General features: G+C 43.0%; 1 protein-coding gene across 1 annotated transcript in view; it reads left to right on the top strand.

Moving 5' to 3' along the window:
* The first annotated feature begins 206 nt into the window (after positions 1–206).
* itprid1 (ITPR interacting domain containing 1) overlaps positions 207–22,327 on the top strand; it is a 72,204-nt gene continuing 50,083 nt past the window's right edge. The window contains exons 1-2 of the mRNA XM_048596048.1: positions 207–626; positions 14,122–14,179. Of these exons, the coding sequence (XP_048452005.1) occupies positions 222–626; positions 14,122–14,179 (463 nt within the window). The 5' untranslated portion in view covers positions 207–221. The remainder of the gene's footprint in view (positions 627–14,121; positions 14,180–22,327) is intronic.

Raw genomic sequence — 22,327 nt, 5'->3', positions numbered from 1 at the left:
TTGCTCAAGTTAATTCAATTTTACTCAGGATGATCCAAAAATCCTCCTGGAAATATTTAAGGCTGTGACAAATCTGATGGTTTAAAAGAAAATAGTATTTGAATGTGATAACGTCCTACCAAGTTAACCCATGATATTTTTGTCCCACTGTTGTCCATTCAGGTCGTTTCCGGCAACTTGAAGTCTTACAACAAGTAAATAATACGTTCTCCTCCTTGTTAATGGAGACAAGCAACCAAACTCCATCGCCTGAGAAGAAACAGAAGCTGGATGCAAAGACAAAATGCAGGAAATTGCTGACGAATATGTCCCAGAGCAGGAATCACTCTCAAGGTTTCACAGGGAGTGATGAGAAATCTTCGGCAAGGGATAGACAGGCTGCTTTCCAATGTGCTCACCAGTCTATACCTGAAGACAGTGTTTTGGCACCACTGACAATAGGACAGAATGAGACTGAGAACAAGGCTTCTGATCTGCCTCTTAAAGTGAAGGAGGGCCAAGATTATCTCGTGCATGAAATGACCGCCAAAGGCAGAGACAGAAGATCCCGACTCATTATGTACCAGACAAAGAAATGGAAATTCTGCACAACTGATCAGCCACCAGATTCCTTTGAAATGGAGGAGGTAAACAAAATTAAACATAAGGATTTCATGTCACCTGAGTGCAAAGTAACACATAAATACTAGTTGAAATGGTTTAAAAATTACTTGGGTTCTTGCTTTGTATAAATAGAGATTTGGTGCATAAAAGCAAAGAATGCAATGCTAATCCTGTACACATTGTTGATTTGGCCAGAATATTGTCTCCAGATTTGGGAGCTTTCCCAAAGGAAAAATCTTAAGAGGGCAAAGAGATAGTCAATCACTTACTTACTGAAATCATCAAAGAAATTCGCAGTTTAAATCCTGCCAAACAACGCAGACACCAAGATTCCTTTCATTGGAATAAAGAAGTGATAATAATGGCTGGAATAAAGAAATTCAGTAGGGGTATTCAACAGGATGAAGGGTTTTGAAAAGGTATGTAAGACGTGAGACAAAAGAATGGAAGGAATTTTTTAAGAGCATTTATATAACATAAGATTATTACAAGAAACAGCATTTGCAGCATCTGACTACTTGCAGTCTATGCTAGAGATATGTTACATTTTGCAATCTACATTAAGGACAGTGACCAAGGATCTATACTTGATGAAGCATCTTGTTTCATCGTGTCAAAGAATAGTGCAAAGATTTGCACAGATGGCAGCCTTCCCCAGGGTAACACTTCAGCCATAACATTGACAGTTCTCTCTGAATGACTCTCCGTGATCAATTATTTCATGAGCAATACAAGTAACTTCAATCTCAGTGTCTTTACCTTGATTGGGTAAAAGACAGATGCATGACACCTTCAATTGAGAAGATTGCAAATGCCATGTTAGGGTCACCAAACTGCATTCAATTCTGGTCTCCCTGCAGTAGGAAAGGTATTGTTAAACTTGAAAAGCTGCAGAAAACATTTACAGGGATGTTGCCGGGGTTGAAGGGTTTGAGCTACAGGGAGAGGCTGAATAGGCTGGGGCTTTGTTCCCTGGAGCATCATGGGCTGAGACATGGCCTTACAGAGGTTTATCAAATCACAAAGGACATGTACAGGGCAAAGAGCCAAGGACCTTTCCCCAGGGTAGAGGAGCCCAAAACTAGAGGGCATTGGTTTAAGGTGAGAGGGGAAAGATATAAAAGGGACCTAAGGGGCAACATTTTCATGCAGTGGCTGGCGCGTGTATGGAATGAGCTTCCAGAGTAAGTGGTGGAGGCTGGTACAATTACAACATTTAAAAGCCATTTGGATGGTTACATGAATAGTAAGGGTTTAGAAGGATATGAGCCAAATGCTGGCAAATGGGACTAGACTTATCTAGGATATCTGGTCGGCATGGACAAGTTGGACTGAATGGTCTGTTTCCATGCTATATAATTCTATGACTCTATGAATGCCAAGGGCAGTCTCTCTCAGCTCACCTCTGTAATTCAGCTCTTTTGTATATGTTTGGACCAACACTGCAATGAGGTGAGGAGCTGAATAGCCCTGGTGGTATCCAAACTGATGAGCATGAGTAGATTATCACTGGGCAACTACCACATGATCACACTGTCAACAAGCTATTCTATAACTTCACTGATGATCAAAAGTAGTTGATGGGACAGTAATCAGTTGAACTTTTCCTGCTTTTTGTGGGGACAGCACATTCTTGGGAAATTTACTACATCACCAGTAAAATGCCAGTATTTTTATTGTACTGGAGCAGCATGACCAGGGTCTCGTTAGCCCTGAAGCACAAGTCTTCAGTGTTAATACTGAAATATTATCAAGGCCAATAACCTTAGTAAGATTCATTTCCTTCAATTGTTTCTTGAAATTATGTGCAGTGAATTAAATTTGCTGCAGACCTCAGGAGAAGGCCAAGATAAATCATCCACTTGGCAATTCTGGTTGAAAATCCTTCAGTTCTGAAGGAATATCCTGGATGAGAGAATGTTTTATTGGGTACAATGGCAACAAAGGTAGAGGTGAAAACACGTTGACTAAATCAGAGCTGCAGAAGTATTATAATGTGCAAAGGACCAAGGTACAAGGCTGAGGCTCTGAACATGCTGTTGTGAATCTTTTTTTTCTTAGGAATAGATACAGAGGAGTTCAAGTTGAGGCCTGAAAGGTGGTAGGGCTGATGACTAATGTAAGAAAGTGGTCAAAAATGGCTTTACTGTGACTAAAACTGAGACTAGAAAGACCAGGTAAAATGGCAAAGTTAACAAGACGGCCACAAATGTGATGGGAGTTTATATGGAGGAACAAATTTAGAGAGGACAGGAGGCCAGTCAACTCAGGAGAGAGAAGGTGATGAGTTGAGATGCAATTTGAAATCACTAAGAACGAGAAGTTATTTGATGTGGAGGCTGAGGAAGTAAAGCAGTGAAGACATTTTGGTAATAAAATATTTATTCCTGAGTATATGGCACAGAATGACGAAAGAGAGATGAGAGACTGGAATAAGCTGGGATGCTGGAAGAGCGATAGAGTATCTGAAACTAACAGGTCAGGTCAAGTTATGAACTCGTAATAATACCACCACAATGGTCTTCATTGGGTGAATGGGTGAAGATATAGCCAGGCTCAGAAGCTTCACTAAAGAGGTAGATGTAGTCCATCCTCAGCCATATTTTCATTAAAGCCATATCAAATGAGTCATCCACAATAAGTTCACAAACAGCAAGGACCTTGTACTCCAATGACCAGTCATTTTGGAGAGAGATGTGTAGAATGATGGCAAGTGTTAAACTACTAGCAAAGTTCCCATATCAGTAGTAGAAAGATGAGCTGCATAGGAAGAAGCTTAGAAAGGTTGTTCCAATGATATAAGTTTGAGGAATAGCACTTCATCTTTCCTTTAGGCATCTTACAGTCCCCCTCTGGGCTCAATACTGAGTTCAAAATTACAAAATGCAGTCGTTCACTCATTGTGTTTCTTTTCTTTTTGTAAGTTTCTGTTTTTTCTTTGGTTTTACTCTTGCTTTTGTTTTTGGACAGCAATTGTTCACTATTTACGATTCATACTTCCTCTAGGTGTACCTTTTGTCTCAATAGCTCTCCCCTCCTTTCACCACAATTCCTTTTGTCATTTAATTATAGCTGTCTTTCTAATTATTTTGTAACCTGGTCCATAAAAATACTCATCTGACAGCTTGGCAACAAAATTAATGTTGCACCTCAACTTCTAATGAATCTGTAGACTAAAAAGAGAAAGAAGTTTTACTTTTTGAGACCAAGTATGGCTTCAGGCCTTAAAGTAATAGTTCTTCTGTTTGGGACAAGGTGTACCTCTTTCTACCTATGTACATAAGTAGACTAACAAATCATACAGGCAGGAAGTTCTGATGGTCATTCAGACCTCCCAGACTCCAGCTTCTGGGCAATGTACTTCAAAGCCGCTCTGACAACACTTAGTTTTCTGCAAGTCAGGAGCAGCACTCAAACCTCTGTTGGTCACTTTCACCTGTCCCTTGAGATGTCTGACACCAGAAAGTGGCTCCACACGTCAGCGACATTTCCCTAGATGTTCTTCTGCTGGGCATCCAGGAGATAAGACCAGTACAACTTTCATGCGGTTGCAACATTCCAATTGGCAAAAGCCTCTTGTGCATGGGATATGTCCCATTGACAATGGGCACCCACCTTACTACTGGTGCTGTCACATCTGTTAGGGTTCAGTGTTAAATATGGAGGGAGCTACCGCACTCAGCAGCTTATACACTTTCAGGTTTCTGGCCTTTCATCTCAACTAGAACTTACCCATCTTATACATTTTCTCTAAATGTTTGCAAGAAACAAGGGAACAACTACAAAAGGTGGCTTTGGCCAGAACATCTCCGAGATATAGAGTCATATAGCACGGAAACAGATCCTTCAGTCCAACCAATCCATGCCAACTATAATCCTAAACTAAACTAGTTCCACTTGCCTACATTTGACCCATATACCTTCAAACCTTTCTCATGCTTATACTTATGCAAGTGTCTTTTAAACATTATAACTGTACCTGCATCCACCATATCTTCTGGAAGTCCATCCCCCATACGATCCACTGTCTGTGTAAAAAAGTTGTCCCTCATGTCTTTTCCCAATCTTTCTCCTCTCACCTTAAAAATATGCCCGCTATTCTTGAAATCACCCTCACTAGCGAAAAGACACCTGCATTCACCTTATCTATGCCCCCCATGACTTTATAAACTTCGATAAGCTCACCCTTCAACCTACTATAGTCCAGTGAAAAGAGTCCCAGCCTATCCAGCCTCTCCTTATATTTCAAACCCTTCATTCCCAGCAACATCCTGGTAAATCTTTTCTGAACCCTCTCCAGCTTAATAATATCCTTCCTATAACAGGGCAGCTAGAGCTGGACACAGTATTCCAGAAGAGGCCTCATCAACATCCTGTACAACCTCAACATGACCTCCCAACTTCTATACTCAAAGATCTGAGTAATGAAGACAAGCGTGCTAAATACCTTCTGAACAATCGTGTCTACATGTGATGCAAACTTCAAAGAATTTTTTTACCTGAACCCCTAGCTCTCTCTGTTCTACTTTTAATTGTATAAGTCCTGCCCTTGTTTGTTTTACCAAAATGCAAAATATTTATCCAAATTAAACTCCATCTGCAACTCCTCAGTTCATTGATCCAATTGACCAAGATCCTTTTATAATCTTAGATAACCCTCCTCGCAGTCCACCGCACCGACAATTTTGGTGCTGTCCACAAACCTATTAACCATGCATTCTATATTCTAAATCATTTATATAAATGACAAGCAAAAGTAGACCCAGCACCGATCCCTGTGGAACACCACTGATAGCAGGCCTCCAGTCAGAGAAACAACCCTCCATCACAACCCTTTGGCACGTTCATCATACTGTGCTTTATCTCTTTGTCTACCCTTAACATATTGACCTAACAAAAATAAAACAATACAAAACTGTAGATGCTATAAATCTGAAACAAAAATAGAAATTGCTAGAGAAACTTGACAGGTCTGGCAGCATCTGTGGAGAGAAAGCAGAGTTAATATTTTGGATCCAGTTTGGGTCTTAAGAAGGTCACAGAATCCGAAACATTAACTCTTCTTTTTCTCTACAGATGCTGCCAGACCTGCTGAGTTTTTTCAGCAATTTCTGTTTTTGTGACTGAACAGTAACACAGTTAATTCAGAACCCTTCTCATATACCGCATACCAGTCTTCTTATCAGTAACACTGAAATTGACATTGGCACCTCTGGCCATCGACATCTCAATGTTCATTGACTGCCAGAAAAGTGCTCCTGTATCCAATGCTCATGTTTCAATGCCTCTCTCCTTCCTAAGGATAAGAACATGCACAATAAACACCAATGTATCCAGACAGTTGGGAAATATGCCTGAAATAAAATTCCTCATACACTCCTCATGGGGATCAAACAGCAGGAGAGCAAAGGGACCATGTCTGTGCTGAAGGATGAGATTGGATATGTACAACCATTCAGGTAATGAGACAGTGTCCTCTCTGCTGCTTCCTGTGCAGCTGGGGGAAGCAATGTCTTAAAAACATCATGGGTAGGGATGGCACTGACAACGCTAAGAAATCTCTGTTTTTCAATGCAGCCTCCAGATCCCATTCCCAATTCAGAAGAAAGAAAAATCCCACAACCCAGGCCCACCTTGAGCACTACCTCGGAGGAAAAAGAGTCAGCACCCTCAGAAGGAGGTGCCTCCCTCCGCGCTGTCTACCAGCTCACTGAGATTCACTTCAGGGGTCACCTCAGCATTGCGTGGAACCACACTGTGCAGACTACAGCCTGACAGGCACCCACAGCTACAGCAGGAAGTTACAGCCCAGGTCTCTGCCACTCAGATGGCTACTGGAGAACAGGCCCCTGCTAAGTCCACAAGCAAAGGAGGAGTCCCTGCACTCAGCCATTAGTGAGCTGATTGAGGTTCATTGACAATCACAGAAATGTCAGGCACAGATGTCATTGATCACACACAGACTGGAACAAAGGGCTGATTAGTTTCCCTAAGATCCATCTGAACCTGTGGCTTTTGCATGTCCCATGGAATGTCCAGTGTGGAATGCCACTCCTTTGTTCAAGCCATGGATGCATTCATAAATTGGATCGATGAGGTAGCTATCATAGGTATCTAAACCTGTTGGGTATCTTAGATATTTGAACCTCCTTCCAGGTGCCTCATCCAATCAAGGGTGGAGCCAAGTGCTGCTGCACAAAGTCAGGGAGGAGGGTGTGACAACCAGTCACCCAGGGGTTGTCCACTAATAACACTGTAGAGGTGTCCAATGTCTCTGCCTCCCTCGTAGCAGGGACCCAATTGTCTCCATCAGATCAGATTGATGAGGTTGCACTTGCATCCATGCAGGAGATTTCTAGCCCCAAATCACCAGAGGAAGACCATCAAAATCATCCAAGGCAAAGCAGTCAGCAGACTTCCTGAAGCTCCATGTGGTTGTCAGGGTAGCATTCTTTGAAATCACATTTTCAGTGCATTGGTGTCAAGGTTATGTAGAACCAAGCTTTGTCCACAGATATAGCACTTTGTACTGAGTTAGTAAGGTCTCTCTATATGTTCAGATTTCTGCTTTGTTCACTTTCTCCTATAACCAGCGTGGAAGCATGACAGTGGGTGATCATGTACATTATGGGGAGCTGTGCCCAGGGCACTGAGGCTGCCCAAATGTCTGAGCTTGGACAGTTACTCAGGATTGTACAGGCCCTTTACATCTCTGCACTTAATGAATACTCTTTGCTCTTTGAAAGTTGAGGGATACAAGTGCAGCTTGCCTGTACTCCAGCATACTCCATCCTAATGGCCTTGAATCTCAGCAGGGTGTCATTGCAACAAAACTAACAAAATAATTTTCACTGAATTGGGTAGGAGTGACTGGGGTGTAGTACATTGAGAAGTGGTGAAGTAAGTGGTGCAACTGGCAGGAAATGCCAGTTGAATATGAACATGTATATTGTGAGCATAGTTCTGGCATTGACTTGTCTTCCAGCTTCTTTTTTACCCCACTGCTTCCCGATCATTGTCTGGAAGACCTCTTATACCCTGCAAATACAGGCCTCCTTCTCGCCACATCTTGCAACAAGACCTACATCCTAGAAAACTTTGTTGTTCATTTTCTTGCATGTTCAATCACTTTTCAAAGGATCGCAGGCTGATTCACTCTTAAAACAACTTGCACTACTTCTTATAACTGCATTTTTCGTCCCTTTAAAAATCTCTCTTTAATTATGAAAGGGACCAGATATTTCACCTTCTGTGGTTTATAGACGGAAATGGAAGTTGGACAGCTAAATGGCTGAAATACCAGCTATTTTTACACCTTGGAAAAGTCAAGTGGTGTACATTTTTAGCTGTGCAACACAATGTGGCTTTTTGAAGTGGTAACAGAGATAACTGGAGATAGAGTGACACCGAAAGTCTTTGAATTAAGAAATTCTGCCTGATGACAGCCCTCATATTGGTTGGGCTGCAATTTGCTTCAAATCTGTAAATGCAAAGCAGCCGAGACTGGGAATTGGGAGCATTTCTCTCTCTCTCTCTCTCTCTCTCTCTCTGTGGGTCGAAAGTAGCAGTGATCAAGAAAACTTAAAAGAAAGCGTTCAAGTCAGAAAAGACCTAAATGCACCAGATTGACTTTCAAAGTGAAGAATCACCAACACTTTACAGGCAACAGTACATCATCATTGCTGAAGTCAAAAGGAATTATGAGAGACGATTTAACCCACTGTTGTTATCTCGACTTCTGATCTCTGCAAATTTGTTTTACCTATCCCACCCATATTACATATCAAACTGTCTATCTTAATCATGAATGAGTGCGTGTTTGTGAGTGTATTTGGGATTTTTAAAGTGATATAATTTAAGTCACATAATAGTGGATTAGTAATTACTTTTGAAACAAAATGAAAAAATGAAAGAACTGCGGATGCTGTAAATCAGGAAACAAAACAGGAATTGCTGGAAAAGCTCAGCAGGTCTGGCAGCTTCTGTGATAGAAAAACCGGAGTTAACGTTTCAGGTCCGGTGACCCTTTCTGAGAAAACTTTGTACTTTGTTTTGTAGTAATTACTTTTGTCTGGTATTTTGTTAAAGCTAACCTGTCTGACGATAGACTGAGTTATTTTCTGTTCATGACAAAACCTGGTACGAATTGCTGCTCCTATGATGCTGCTTGGCCGGCTGTGTTCATCCAGCTCTACACCTTGTTATCACGAATTGCTGCTGCCCTGAATAGCAGTCAGTCAGGAAGATTGAACATCTTGGTGGTCTCAATGGGATTTGATACATTTTCCAGTGGGGAATGATTATTGACTCACTTTTCACAGTTTGCTCCTGACAATTAATGTCATTGATCAATGACATCAGAGGCTGGGTATTACCAAACTCCACCAGATCTGTTTTAGGCAGTGGGGAAATGTAACATAGGCTGGGTGGCTGGCCTCATAAGGCAGAGAGTTGGCAAGTACCAAAATTAAAATCTTGTCTACATTTGTAAATAAATAATTAAATCCCATGCTGCTCATTCAATAATTTGGTTGGCCTGAGCAGTGGGGCAAGAGTGAGATTGACAATTTTTTGATATAAATTGTGTATAATGACAGGAAGAAACAGGAGTTTAATCATTTGAGAGTGCCCCTTCCCTATTGGATAGACCCCTTGAAAAGACGGCACCTACCACTTCTCATACCCACACTTTATAACACAGACCATCCAACCCCTCACCCTTTTCCTTGTAAACAAAAATCCCCACGCAAAGTCCTTGGACTTAGTGTAGATCTGGAATGCTTGGGATCACCTACAGTCTCGAAAGTGCCTGCAGTAGTGCTCTGGTGCTACTCAGACTGTTAGAGCTGTTGGTTGATCAGCTTATTCAGCCATGAAGAGCTGTGTAGTGAGCTTCTCCCATGTGACCCAGCTGGCTGATTCTTTTCTTCCAGGGCAGCAAGCTGTCTGCCCCCCTATAATTTTCCACCCAGGTCCTTAGCTAATGCATGCACCAATGATTAGTATGGTTGGAGCTGGTTGCATGCAGTGATAATATGAAGCAGAAGATGGCACAAATTACTGTGCTACCTGCTCCACAGTGAAAGGTTGTGGGTTAATTTCATGCTGTGATCCCTGTATCTATTTTCAGCACTCAGTGATTTAATCTTGATGACACTCTCAGAAATCTTAGCTCCCAGCTCCAGGGGAAGGAAATGTTGAATATTGAATAGTATACTAAATATTTCATATCTAATTCAAAACAGCGCACTTTCTCGCCCCTGTCTATCAAAATCCAGCATTTTCATTCACTTTTTCAATGGCCAAACCAGGTGTAGAGGGAGAGCAGGAGTTGAAAACTCAATATAGGAGCAGCGGACTCTTAGTTAGTCAGAGATAAAGAACTGCCGATGCTGGAGCCCGAGTCAATACAGTTTGGAGCTGGATGAACACAGCAGGTCAGGCAGCATCAGAGGAGCAGGAAAGTTGACGTTTCGGGTTTACACCCTTCATCAAACCTGAAACATCGACTTTCCTGTTCTTCTGATGCTGCCTGACCTGCTGTGTTCCTCCAGCTCCACACTGTGTTGGCTCAGCCTCCCAGTTAGAATGCATGCTGAATGTAAAGTGCCCAGGTCGAAAACATGACTGCATAAAGAACAAGACTGACAGTTAAACATTAGTTATAAACTATCCAGAAAGGATAGTACATAAAAAGATGGGAGTGGTGGGGTCTGTATGCTGAATAGAGATGACATAATGCCAGGACAATAAAGGACTTTACGACTTTAAGACAGAAATAGAAACTTTTTTGACTGTGGTGTTTCCGTAATTGACAGTGACTACACTTTGAATAACTTTATAGTTTGTAAAACATTAATCGTATAAGTGAAAATGTTTCTTTGTAAAATTCCATTCAAGGAAGAGATTAGTTAGTATAATTATGAGCTAAGTAAAACACATCAATAATGATAATCAGCTACTATTGTATCATCTTTATCATAATATGTCTAAATGGGGTAGAAGTTCCAAGGGATCTAGAGGTAATGATGCACAAGTTATCAAGCCTAGCAAAGTCATGAAAATGTGGGACAGGTTCATTTCTAGACAAAAAGAATTCAAAAACATAAGAGTTTTTGTTAAACTTATGCAGAATCATGCACGAGGCTGATCTCCATATTAATCTCGATGTAAAAGCACTAGAGAAAGTGTAAAGAAATAGATTCAAAGCTAAGATAGACAGATTTTTAATCAGTAAGGGAACAAAGGATGACACGAAAAGGCAGGAAAGTGGTGTTAGGATCTATCAGATCAGCCATGATCTTGTTTAACTGTGGGTGGCCTTGATAGTTCTTTAAAATTGTGGAAAGCTAGTCACAGAAAAAATGAGATAGCAAGAACTGCAGATGCTGGAGTCAGGGATAACAATGTGTGGAGCTGGATGAACACAGCAGGCCAGACAGCATCAGAGGGTCCCGACCCAAAACGTCAACTTTCCTGCTCCTCTGATGCTGCGTGGCCTGCTGTGTTCATCCAGCTCCACACTTTGTTATCACAGAAAAAAAAATGATTCTATTTGTGGATGACTCCAAGCCTAGAGGGCAAAAATAAAAATTAGACACAAAACAGATCCAATTCAGACACTTGTTCTCAGACCGTGTTGAAAATGTCAAACTCCCACTCTCTAATAGAATAGAATCACATAGCTTGGGTGTTTTTTTAAGTATATGAAAAGCTGGAATAATAGGGTATCTGGACAGAGTGAATTAAATAAAGTGAAGCAGAGGGCCAGTAGGAAAATTGGTCTGTTTCTGGATTGTATTTTGTATGTTTCTGTATTGCCTGCACAGTTTCCAAGAGTTTGACAGTGAATACACTTCGAAATACTTCATTAGCTATAAAATATAAAATGTGTAAGTGAAAATCTTTCTTTGTTTGTAAAATTCTACATTTTGATACTTCTGTCCTAAATGGTAACCATTTGTATGGACAATCCTACTTTTGTCACAGTAAAGCAGGATTAAGTTTGATGTGATATTTAAGAAGAGGCTGTGGGAGATGGTGAAATTTAAATTCAACGAAAATCTGTAATTCAAAGTTAGTCCTAATGATGGCCATGTAACCGTGTTTATTGTTGTAAATGTCCATCTGGTTCACTGTTGACCTTTAGAGAAGGAAATCTCTCTTACCCAGTTTGGCCAATGTGTGACTCCAACCCTTAGCAATGTAATTGACTTGTAAACACCCTCTGAAACAGTCGAGCAAGTCACTCAGTTCAAGGGCTTTAAAGGATGGGCAATAAATATTGGCCCAACCAGAAATGCCCACAACCTATGAAGGGGCCCTCTTGTTGTGTGGTGGTAGTGTCCCTACCCCTGAACCAGGAGGCCTGGATTCATGACCCACCTGAATATGAATGGTTTCATTGTCATATGTATTTTACAGTGAGATAAACAGTAAAATACAGTGAAAAGCTTTTCCACTATTGCCGTGATCCAGTGTAATTTTGAATTGTTGAAGAATAAGAAAAAGAAAAGAAAGATATAGCTGAAAGAGAGACCTTCAGCCTTAAGCCAGCTCATCATCGACAACGCTTGCACCGCCATCCCTCCTCCATCGCCTCACCGCCATCTACACCGACCCAACCAACATTGAAGTCGCCATTCTTCAGGTGCCACATTTCACGGCTGGACCAATTCTCCTCCCACCGCTGCCTGAGCCAGACCACCAACATCAGAGACACATCTCTCACAACTGGCTCACCTCGTCGATGTCACCATGATGCCCTTCAATCTCGTCACCAGCACTGGATCCAGGCTCCACCTTCGGCCGTTGGGCTGATACTCCTCTACCATCACCTCACCACTGCCTGCCACTGGAGCCACCAGCGCCAGAGTCACGTCTCTCACCTCCTCGATGTTGCCGTGGCGCCCTTCCATCGCTGCCAGTACTGGACCCAACCGACGACAAAATCGCCAATCCTCAGGTGCCATCTTTTGCCACCGGGCCTACCTCGTTGATGTCACCTCTGCCAATGCAGCAGCCACTGATTCCAATACCAGGTCCCACGCTCACCTCGGAAAAGCAAGTAAGTGCTCACTTGAGCTCACCTTGGCTCACTCGAAGCTGCCACGAGGTCCGCGCTGGGATCCGAGCTCAGGACAGGAGGGAAGTGAAGGAAAAGAGAAGAAAAAAAATCGAGGAAAGGGAAAAACAAAGAAAAGCAAGGAAAGAAAAGCAGTCAGAGCGGACGAGCCCTGGTTCAGGAGCTCTATTCGCTAACATCATGATGATGTCACCTGCTCCAGAGGTGTGCAATAACATCTCTGAACAGGTTGATTAGAAAAACAGGTGAAATTTTTTAAAAAATGAATATAAAAAAAACAAGATAAATGGTTCAGATTTGTTATAACAAGAGTGATTTAGCTACTGACTAGCATAATGTTTCAGGGAAGTCCACCAAACATCCAAACAAAGGTCAAAATATATCTTTTCAACTCACATAGAAGCGAAGTATTGCATATGCTGGAGATCTAAAAAAAAACAGAAAATGCTGGAGAAACTCAGCTGGTCTGGCTAAATATGTAGAAAAAAACGTGATAGTCCAATAGTTCAGAACTGCAAAATGTCCTGTCGGGCTCAAATATTAACTCGGTTCCCCTTTCCATAGTTGCTGCCAGACCCGTTGAGTTTCTCCAGTATTTTCTGTGCCTCTTTCCTCCACATCATATGCCCGACTTGTGACTGACCAGATAGAGAAGGCTGTTTTGGGAAGTGATTGCTTACATTTGAGAAACTATCGCCCACAATCTGAAGTGAAGGCATCGGAGGGAGTTGCACGCAACCCCAAACGACATATCCAACCATCACTTCAAACACAACCTTCTCCACACGTGACAGAGTCTGCATTGTCTGTGCATTGACTGACCAGCCATTTACTAACCCATCCAACCAGAGTGTGAGCAAGTCATCCTTGAGCCCATACGACTATCTGACAGATTGAAATAATTGGAAAAAAGATAGCGGATGAAAACTCAAGCCCTCATATTTTCATTTTGAAGCACATCAACCCCATCGTGATTTGCAACCAGTCAGTTAAAATTTCACATGCAGGCATTTGTTAGGGAGATAAGTCCAGCAGTCACTCTTTGCAGAGCATGATTGCACAAACCATAAATTAACTAATAATCAGTCTATCTGCGTTTGGATGTTTGTGTTAGAAATGTAATCGGTTCGAATAGGAGGTGGAAGACCCCTTGGTCTTTTGAGTTGTGCAGCACAATATTTTGCATCCAGCTGGTTAGGCAGACAGAGCCTTGGTCTAATGTCTCACATGAATGATGCATCATTTACGATGTAAGATGTCCTCAGCAGTGCGCTGTGAACAAAATGCCACTGTTTTTCTGTACCGTTTGTAACTATGTTTAATTATTTATGAACTGTCTTAGAAAATGTGTCAATGCTTTAAAAATGCAGCAGTCAAGAGCTCGAGAGAAAACCAGGCCTGAATTTTAAGTGTTTGTTTCTTTTTTGTCTAAGGTCCAGAGCTTTGAAGAAGATAGTTCCCCAAAAATGGCTGCCAACAAAACATATCTAAGTAAGTGTAGATTTCAGTTACAGGATCTACAAGTCTCAGTGTCAATTGAGATGCAAATTATTTTAAGTTTGCCAAACAATTCATAAACTTGTATATTTTAATCACAGGTTTTTAAATATTTTTATTTGAAGGCCTCTTATATAGTATTTTAGTTCCCACGCAGTGTTTTTTTTTCCTACAGCTGCTGTTCTTCCAGCTGGGAAAATGAGGCACTTCTGTGTTTTATAGATACCTTGCTCCTAAGGTTTACTTATGCTCATAATTTTCTGTTTCACCTGAGTTAGAAGGGCTGGAAAATGATAAGGATCAAATATCTGCCTTCAACCTCTTGCCCTAAAACTTCTTTCTAACCATCTCCACCAGGTCTTAGCAGGATAATTGCTATTTAGTTGGATATTTCTGGAAAGTTCATGTGTGCTGATCCCTCTAGTTAAAAACAAAAGGGCGTTTAATTAGTTAATTGTGCAAAGCACTAAACCAGGAAGCAAAAGAAGAGAGAAAACCTGAATTAAAAACTGATGCTGAACATTTCTATCTGAAATAAAATGGCAGGGACAGCAGTCCTTCAGAATAACAGATGATGCCTGTCTGGTTAGATGAGTCCTCAGATGACAGAAGTCAAATTTTGGATCTGCAATGGGTAGATTGAGAATTCACTGCCCAGGTTGAGTTTCTTCTCCTTCCTTTGTCACCTCTGTTCCACCTCACAGTCAAGTTGCTGAGCTTTGAAATGAGTTGCACCTTGAAGGATTAGGAGGTGCCATGCCAAACAGCCAGCAGTTTTCTCCTCTCCGTCAGTGGTTTCAATGCCTCATTGCTTTAGGACAACCTTGAGTGTATCTATAAACCTTTTCCTTTGGCTGCCCTTTGAGCGTTGGCCAATAGAGTGCTGGGAGAACAGATCCTCCAAGGGAGATGGTTTTCTGGCATCCATTCGCAATGGTTCATCCACTGGTGTTGGTTCATCCAATGGTGTTGGTTCATCCACTGGCATTGGTTCTTCAGGATCAGGCTTTTGAAGCTGATAAATGCAGCTTCATGGAGGATGCTTATAAAGGTGCAGCAACTCTCCCATTTAGTCCCAAGGACTTGATGTAGGCACTAGTTGACTGGAAGCTTTCAATGTGATGTCAGTAGATGGTCCAAGTTCCACTGCAGTAGAATCATTGCACAGCCTTACAGAGTAGGACCTGTGTTGATGTTCATGGGTTCCTTTTGTCAAAAAACTGAATTAAAGCACTTCCAGTTGGTTGAGTGCAATAACCATCAAGACAATAGCCTTGATTTTCTGATGTCAGTGCAGTTTATACCCAAAACATTTTTAAAAAACCTGGATAAAGGAAACTTCACTGCTTTTTTCTATCGATTCTGTCTGAACAGTTGAGTCTTTTCAGCACTTTCACTATTTTGTTTAAGCACATGATCTCTAGAATGAGACATGTTTTTACATTTCCAAAGGTTTGAGGTCTGTGTGGTGCAGAAATCTTTGGCTCGCAAACCAACCACTGTCAAAGGAATTCTAGACTGTTAATGCTTACAGCAAAGATGTTGTTAAGTTGCTAGCCCATGGTTGTTTGCTTTTATTGTTAAATTAGTCCTATTTGGATAACCTCTCCTTGCATGTTTGTGTGATGGTCTGTGTTGCAAAACATTACTTCACCCACACCCCCACTGATCGCCATTGTGAAATAAACCCTACTTTAGATTTTTAACATTACTGCAGAGTGTTGCAGTCCTTGCAAAGTCAAAGCCCACAAACGGAGGGAGATATACCCCCACTGTTTACAAAAGGGGAAAAAAAAAATCACAATCTTATAGACAGGTGGGTGAGAATAAGGACAGAGATTGTTTTAAAACCCACAGCCTGGCCGTTTTGTGGCTGTAAAAGACACACACGTGCAGGTTTTCTTGCAAAGTTTTTTTTTGAATGGAGAGTTGTATTTATTGTACTTTAACACCCAAGTGGAATAAAAAATCATAAAATTTTCCCAATTCTCGCTGATGAAGGCACTGAAGTGTTTGTTCATGCACTCACTGATAAATTACAAAGCAGGAGGATAGGGTCGCTAGTTTAAGAATCAAACCAAAAGTCAATTGTGCATGGATCCAGCAGATTGATGCCTTGAGTGGTTGCAGACTGGGCTTGATGAACTTTCTGCATTAGGATTATTTAAGGATGTTGACAGACAATCTCTATACAGATTCCTGGACTCAGCAGCTACTGAGTTGTAAGACATTGTCAATGATAACCCATCTCATGCAGGGCCCCATCTCCTGACCAGTCAGCTTCTGTTGAGTTACATTCATCAGCCATCTCATTGGCCTAATAGGCTGCCTGAGTCTTGTTGGTAGGTAATCATCGCCCTCTCCTGGGCACTCTCTTCCTGAAAAGAAAATGCCCCCAGGTTGGGAACATAGCAGAAACTCAACAACGCATCAATTTAGGAGCTTTCTTACTTCTGATCCCACCAGGCATCAAAACCTTGGCCCAAGATTTGATATTGCTTTAAGCTTTAATCAAAATTGGAAGGTAGAACAAAGAACAAAGAAAATTACAGCACAGGAGTAGGCCCTTCGGCCGTCTAAGCCGGCACCGACATGCTGCCTGTCACAACTAAAACGACCTACCCTTCCAGGGACCGTATCCCTCTATCCCCATCGTATTCATGTATTTGTCAAGACGCCCTTTAAAAGTTACTATAGTATCTGCTTCCACTACCTCTCCCGGCAGCGAGTTTCAGGCACCCACCACCCTTTGTGTAAAAAACTAAGATGTTAGAGATGAATTGATTTTAAGCGAGCATAAAGTTAGAGTCAGCTGGGCAGAAAAGGAAGGGAATGGACATCTGTGATAAGCCAGAGAGCAGAAGTGATGAAATAGCAAAACAGGTGATGTTGCATGCAAAAGGTAGTGCTAATTTGCTATTCAAATTCATTTGACCTGTTCAATTCTGACTATAATAGTGTCCATGACATCTAATGTTAACCCATTGGATCTGTACAGTATTCATTGTTACATCAAGGAAACATGTGATTGCTGAGCACTGCCTCTGTGTTTATTTGTCCTCGTCCCTTATACCTGTTTATTATCTTTTCCTTTCTATTGTGTTTCTCAGTAAAGTTCATTTCCATTGCAAAGTTAGTGACTGACATGCTACTTCTTAGACAATGCACTATTTGCATGTCAACTTCTTGTTTGCTTATGCTGCAATAACCAGGTGTAAAATGCAAGGTCATATCATGTGTACATGTTAAATGTAAAACTAGAGAGAAATTCAGGTAGTTTGATTCAGTTTGATAAAATTATAAAAGTTTTGATTGGGTTCCTATTGACAAATTGTTTCAAATAGTTAGGGAGAGAGAGTGGGAGGCGGATAGAAGATGGATAGAGGAGAAGATAGGTGGAGAGGAAACAAACAGGTCGAAGAGGCGGGGATGGAGCCAGTAAAGGTGAGTGTAGGTGGGCAGGTAGGGAGGGGATAGGTCAGTCCAGGGAGGATGGACAGGTCAAGGGGGCGGGATGAGGTTAGTAGGTAGGAAATGGAGGTGCGGCTTGAGGTGGGAGGAGGGGATAGGTGGGAGGAAGAACAGGTTAGGGAAGCAGGGACGAGCTGGACTGGTTTTGGGATGCGGTCGGGGGAGGGGAGATTTTGAAACTTGTGAAATCCACATTGATACCATTGGGCTGCAGGGTTCCCAAGCGGAATATGAGGTGCTGTTCCTGCAACCTTCGGGTGGCATCGTTGTGGCACTGCAGGAGGCCCAGGATGGACATGTCGTCTGAGGAATGGGAGGGGGAGTTGAAATGGCTCGCGACTGGGAGGTGCAGTTGTTTATTGCGAACCCAGCGTAGGTGTTCTGCAAAGCGGTCCCCGAGCCTCCGCTTGGTTTCCCCGATGTAGAGGCGGCCACACCGGGTACAGCGGATGCAGTATACCACATTGGCAGATGTGCAGGTGAACATCTGCTTGATGTGGAAAGTCTTCTTGGGGCCTGGGATGGGGGTGAGGGAGGAGGTGTAGGGGCAGGTGCAGCACTTCCTGCGGTTGCAGGGAAAAGTGCCGGGTGTGGTGGAGCTGGAGGGGAGTGTGGAGCGGACAAGGGAGTCACGGAGAGAGTGGTCCCTCCGGAAAGCAGATAAGGGTGGGGAGGGAAAGATGTCTTTGGTGGTGGGGTCGGATTGCAGATGGCAGAAGTGTCGGAGGATGATGCGTTGGATCCCCACCTCTTCCTCCGTTACATTGATGACTGTATTGGCGCCGCCTCGTGCTCCCACGAGGAGCTCGAACAGTTCATCCACTTCACTAACACCTTCCACCCCAACCTTAAGTTTACCTGGACCATCTCTAACACCTCTCTCCCCTTCCTGGACCTCTCTGTCTCCATATCGGGCAACCACCTCGAAACCGATATTCATTTCAAGCCCACCGACTCCCACAGCTACCTAGAATACTCCTCCTCCCACCCACCTTCCTGCAAAAATGCCATCCCCTATTCCCAATTCCTTCGCCTCCGCCGCATCTGCTCCCAGGATGAGGCATTCCACTCCCAGGATGAGGCATTCCACTCCCGTACATCTCAGTTGTCCTCGTTTTTCAAGGACCGTAACTTCCCCTCCTCGGTGGTCGAGAACGCCCTCAACCGTGTCTCCCACATCTCCCGCACCTCATCCCTCACACCCCGTCCACGCAATAAGAACCAAAAAAGAATCCCCCTCGTCCTCACGTACCACCCCACCAACCTCCGGATCCAACGCATCATCCTCCGACACTTCCGCCATCTGCAATCCGACCCCACCACCAAAGACATCTTTCCCTCCCCACCTTTATCTGCTTTCCGGAGGGACAACTCTCTCCGTGACTCCCTTGTCCGCTCCACACTCCCCTCCAGCTCCACCACACCCGGCACTTTTCCCTGCAACCGCAGGAAGTGCTGCACCTGCCCCTACACCTCCTCCCTCACCCCCATCCCAGGCCCCAAGAAGACTTTCCACATCAAGCAGATGTTCACCTGCACATCTGCCAATGTGGTATACTGCATCCGCTGTACCCGGTGTGGCCGCCTCTACATCGGGGAAACCAAGCGGAGGCTCGGGGACCGCTTTGCAGAACACCTACGCTCAGTTCGCAATAAACAACTGCACCTCCCAGTCGCGAACCATTTCAACTCCCCCTCCCACTCCTCAGACGACATGTCCATCCTGGGCCTCCTGCAGTGCCACAACGATGCCACCCGAAGGTTGCAGGAACAGCAACTCATATTCCGCTTGGGAACCCTGCAGCCCAATGGTATCAATGTGGATTTCACAAGTTTTAAAATCTCCCCTCCCCCGACTGCATCCCAAAACCAGTCCAGCTCGTCCCTGCTTCCCTAACCTGTTCTTCCTCCCACCTATCCCCTCCTCCCACCTCAAGCCGCACCTCCATCTCCTACCTACTAACCTCATCCCGCCCCCTTGACCTGTCCGTCCTCCTTGGACTGACCTATCCCCTTCCTAACTCCCTACCTACACTCACCTTTACTGGCTCCATCCCCACCTCTTCGACCTGTTTGTTTCCTCTCCACCTATCCTCTCCTCTATCCCTCTTCTATCCGCCTCCCACTCTCTCCCTATTTATTTCAGAACCCCCTTTCCCTCCCCCTTTTCTAATGAAGGGTCTAGGCCCGAAACGTCAGCCTCTCAGCTCCTATGATGCTGCTTGGCCTGCTGTGTTCATCCAGCCCTGCACCTTGTTGTCTCAGATTCTCCAGCATCTGCAGTTCCTACTATCTCTGTTTCAAATAGTTAGTTGTGATTTTTGAGGATGAGGAATCATGTTCGTTACTTATACAAGCCCACAAATAATTTAAAACCGAAAGAATTGCGGATGCTGTAAATCAGAAACAAAAACAAAAGTTATTCTACTTACCCTTGAGAAGATGGTGGAGAGCTGCCTTCTTGAACTGCTAAAGTCCATGTGATGTAGGGACACACACAATGTTTAGGAAGGGAATTCCAACAGCAAAATGGCAATATATTTCCAAATTAGGGTGGTGTGTGTTGGAAGGGATCTTAGTTGGTGATGCTCCCATGCAGTCTTTGTCGTTCTAGATGGTAGGGATCATGAACTTGGAAGGTGTTGTCAAAGGAGAATTGATGAATTACTGCAGTGCAGCTTGTAGATGTTCCTCAGTCCTGACACTCTGCATTAGATTAAGGTGGTGGATGGGGTGCCAATCAGCAGGATTTTTTTATTTCTCTGTATGGTGGTGTTATTTTGAAGGCAACATGGAAGCCAATTTATACAAATTCCACAATTAATTCTTCAATCCTGGAGTTGCAGTCAAGGTTATATATTCCATTCATGAACTGGTACTTGGACAAACTCCACTCCCTCATCTTGGAGTGTTTTTTTAATGCATTCATGAGATGTGGTCAAGCATCAATGGTTGTGCCAACATTTATTGCCAATTCCTGGTTGCCCTTCAGAAGGTGGTGGTTAACTGCCTTCTTGAATTGCAGTCTATTTGCTGTAAGTAGACCCACAATGCTGTTAAGGAGAGATTCGCAGGAGTTTAATCCAGTGACATTGAAGGGCGTGATGTTGATGGTGGGGAAATGGTGGTGGCATGTGGTAATCACCAGGATGTTTCCATGCCTATGTTAGACCTGATGTCATGAGGGCATCATAAGGTTGAGGACTACATTGAGGACTCCTAGGGCAACTCCCTACCAACAGAATACCACGGTACCACCACCTTACAAGGCAATATCAGAGGGTCAACCAGTTTGCTGTGGGTTTGACAGGTAGGCCAGGCCAGGTAGAGATGGCAGTTTCTTTCCCTAAAGGGCGTTTGTGAACCGAATGGGTGATATTATTCATTCACTCATGGGACATGAACATTGCTATCTGGCTAGCATTTATTGCCCATCCCTAACTCCCCTTGAACTGAATAGCTTGCCAGACCATTTCAGAGGGTAGTTGAGAGTCAACCACATTCCTGTGGGTCTGGAGTCACATGTGGGCCAGACCAAGTGAGGACATTAGAGTGAGCCAAATTGGGTTTTCTGACAATCGACAATGGTTTCATGGTCATCAGTAGATTCTTAATTCCAGATTCTTTTTCTTGAATTCAAATTTCAGCATCTGCCATTGTGAGATTCAAACCTGGGTCCCCAGAACATTAGCTGAGTTTATGGATTAATAGTCTAACAATGATACCACTCGGCCACTGCCTCTTCCAGCTTCTGGAGCTGCACCTTTCCAGGCAAGCGGAAATTCAAGCTGATAGTCCTCAGTATGTTAGCAATGAACATGTGGATCATGTACCCAGGGAGCTTTGCCAGCTTCGTTGTTTTAACTAATAGGCCTTCATGAAGAAATCAAGAAGATGATGTGAATGTAGATGCTGTGTGATTGTCTAAGGAGGCCAGAATTTTTCAAATGCATACATGGACAAAAAAATAGCAAACTAGAATTCAGACAGGTTCAATTAAGAAAGTAAGCTATCCACATCTAGATTCATAATGAATTTACCTAAAACAGATAACTGCAGCATATGTGAGACTAATGTTTAGTGCTTGCAATCTGTGGTTGAAATTAAAATTTCATTCCACAATTACATTTGACATTTAGAATTTGTATCTGACTTTTACACTGTGTGTTTCAGCAGATGTTATACGTGCTCAGATATTGAAATCTCCTAGTGTCAACAGCTGTCTGATGTGTGTTGGCTCATCACTCCAACAGAGGAGTATAAATGCTGTGCAATCCCTATCCTACTGCCTGCCTGCTCGTCATTGCACTAACTCTGCAAGTTGTGCAGGATCATTCTACATTTACTTAGTACCTGTACAAAGAAAATGCCATTACCTTTGATAGTGAAGGTCTTTTAATTCAACAAACCTTAGTGTATGGGGGTGCATTTATGGGGCTATTATATAGAATTACATAGGAGATATGAGACAGAAACCAGTCATTTGGCGCAATGAGTCCATACAGGGCTCTATTCTCCCCTCCCATCTTTTCAAATCAAAATCTACCATTTAGTCATCTATTCTCTTTCACATGCTTGTCCAACTTCTCCTTAAATACATGTTAACTACACCCTGTGGTAGCAAGTCCCACATTCTAACCACTCTTTGGGGAAAGAAGTTTCTTCTGAATT

The sequence above is a fragment of the Rhincodon typus genome, chromosome 4 (genome assembly GCF_021869965.1).
Source record: "Rhincodon typus isolate 14 chromosome 4, sRhiTyp1.1, whole genome shotgun sequence".
NCBI classification, from domain to species: Eukaryota; Metazoa; Chordata; class Chondrichthyes; order Orectolobiformes; family Rhincodontidae; genus Rhincodon; species Rhincodon typus.
Note: the sequence above shows the minus strand (reverse complement) of the source record. Positions and strands in the feature narration are given on the sequence as shown.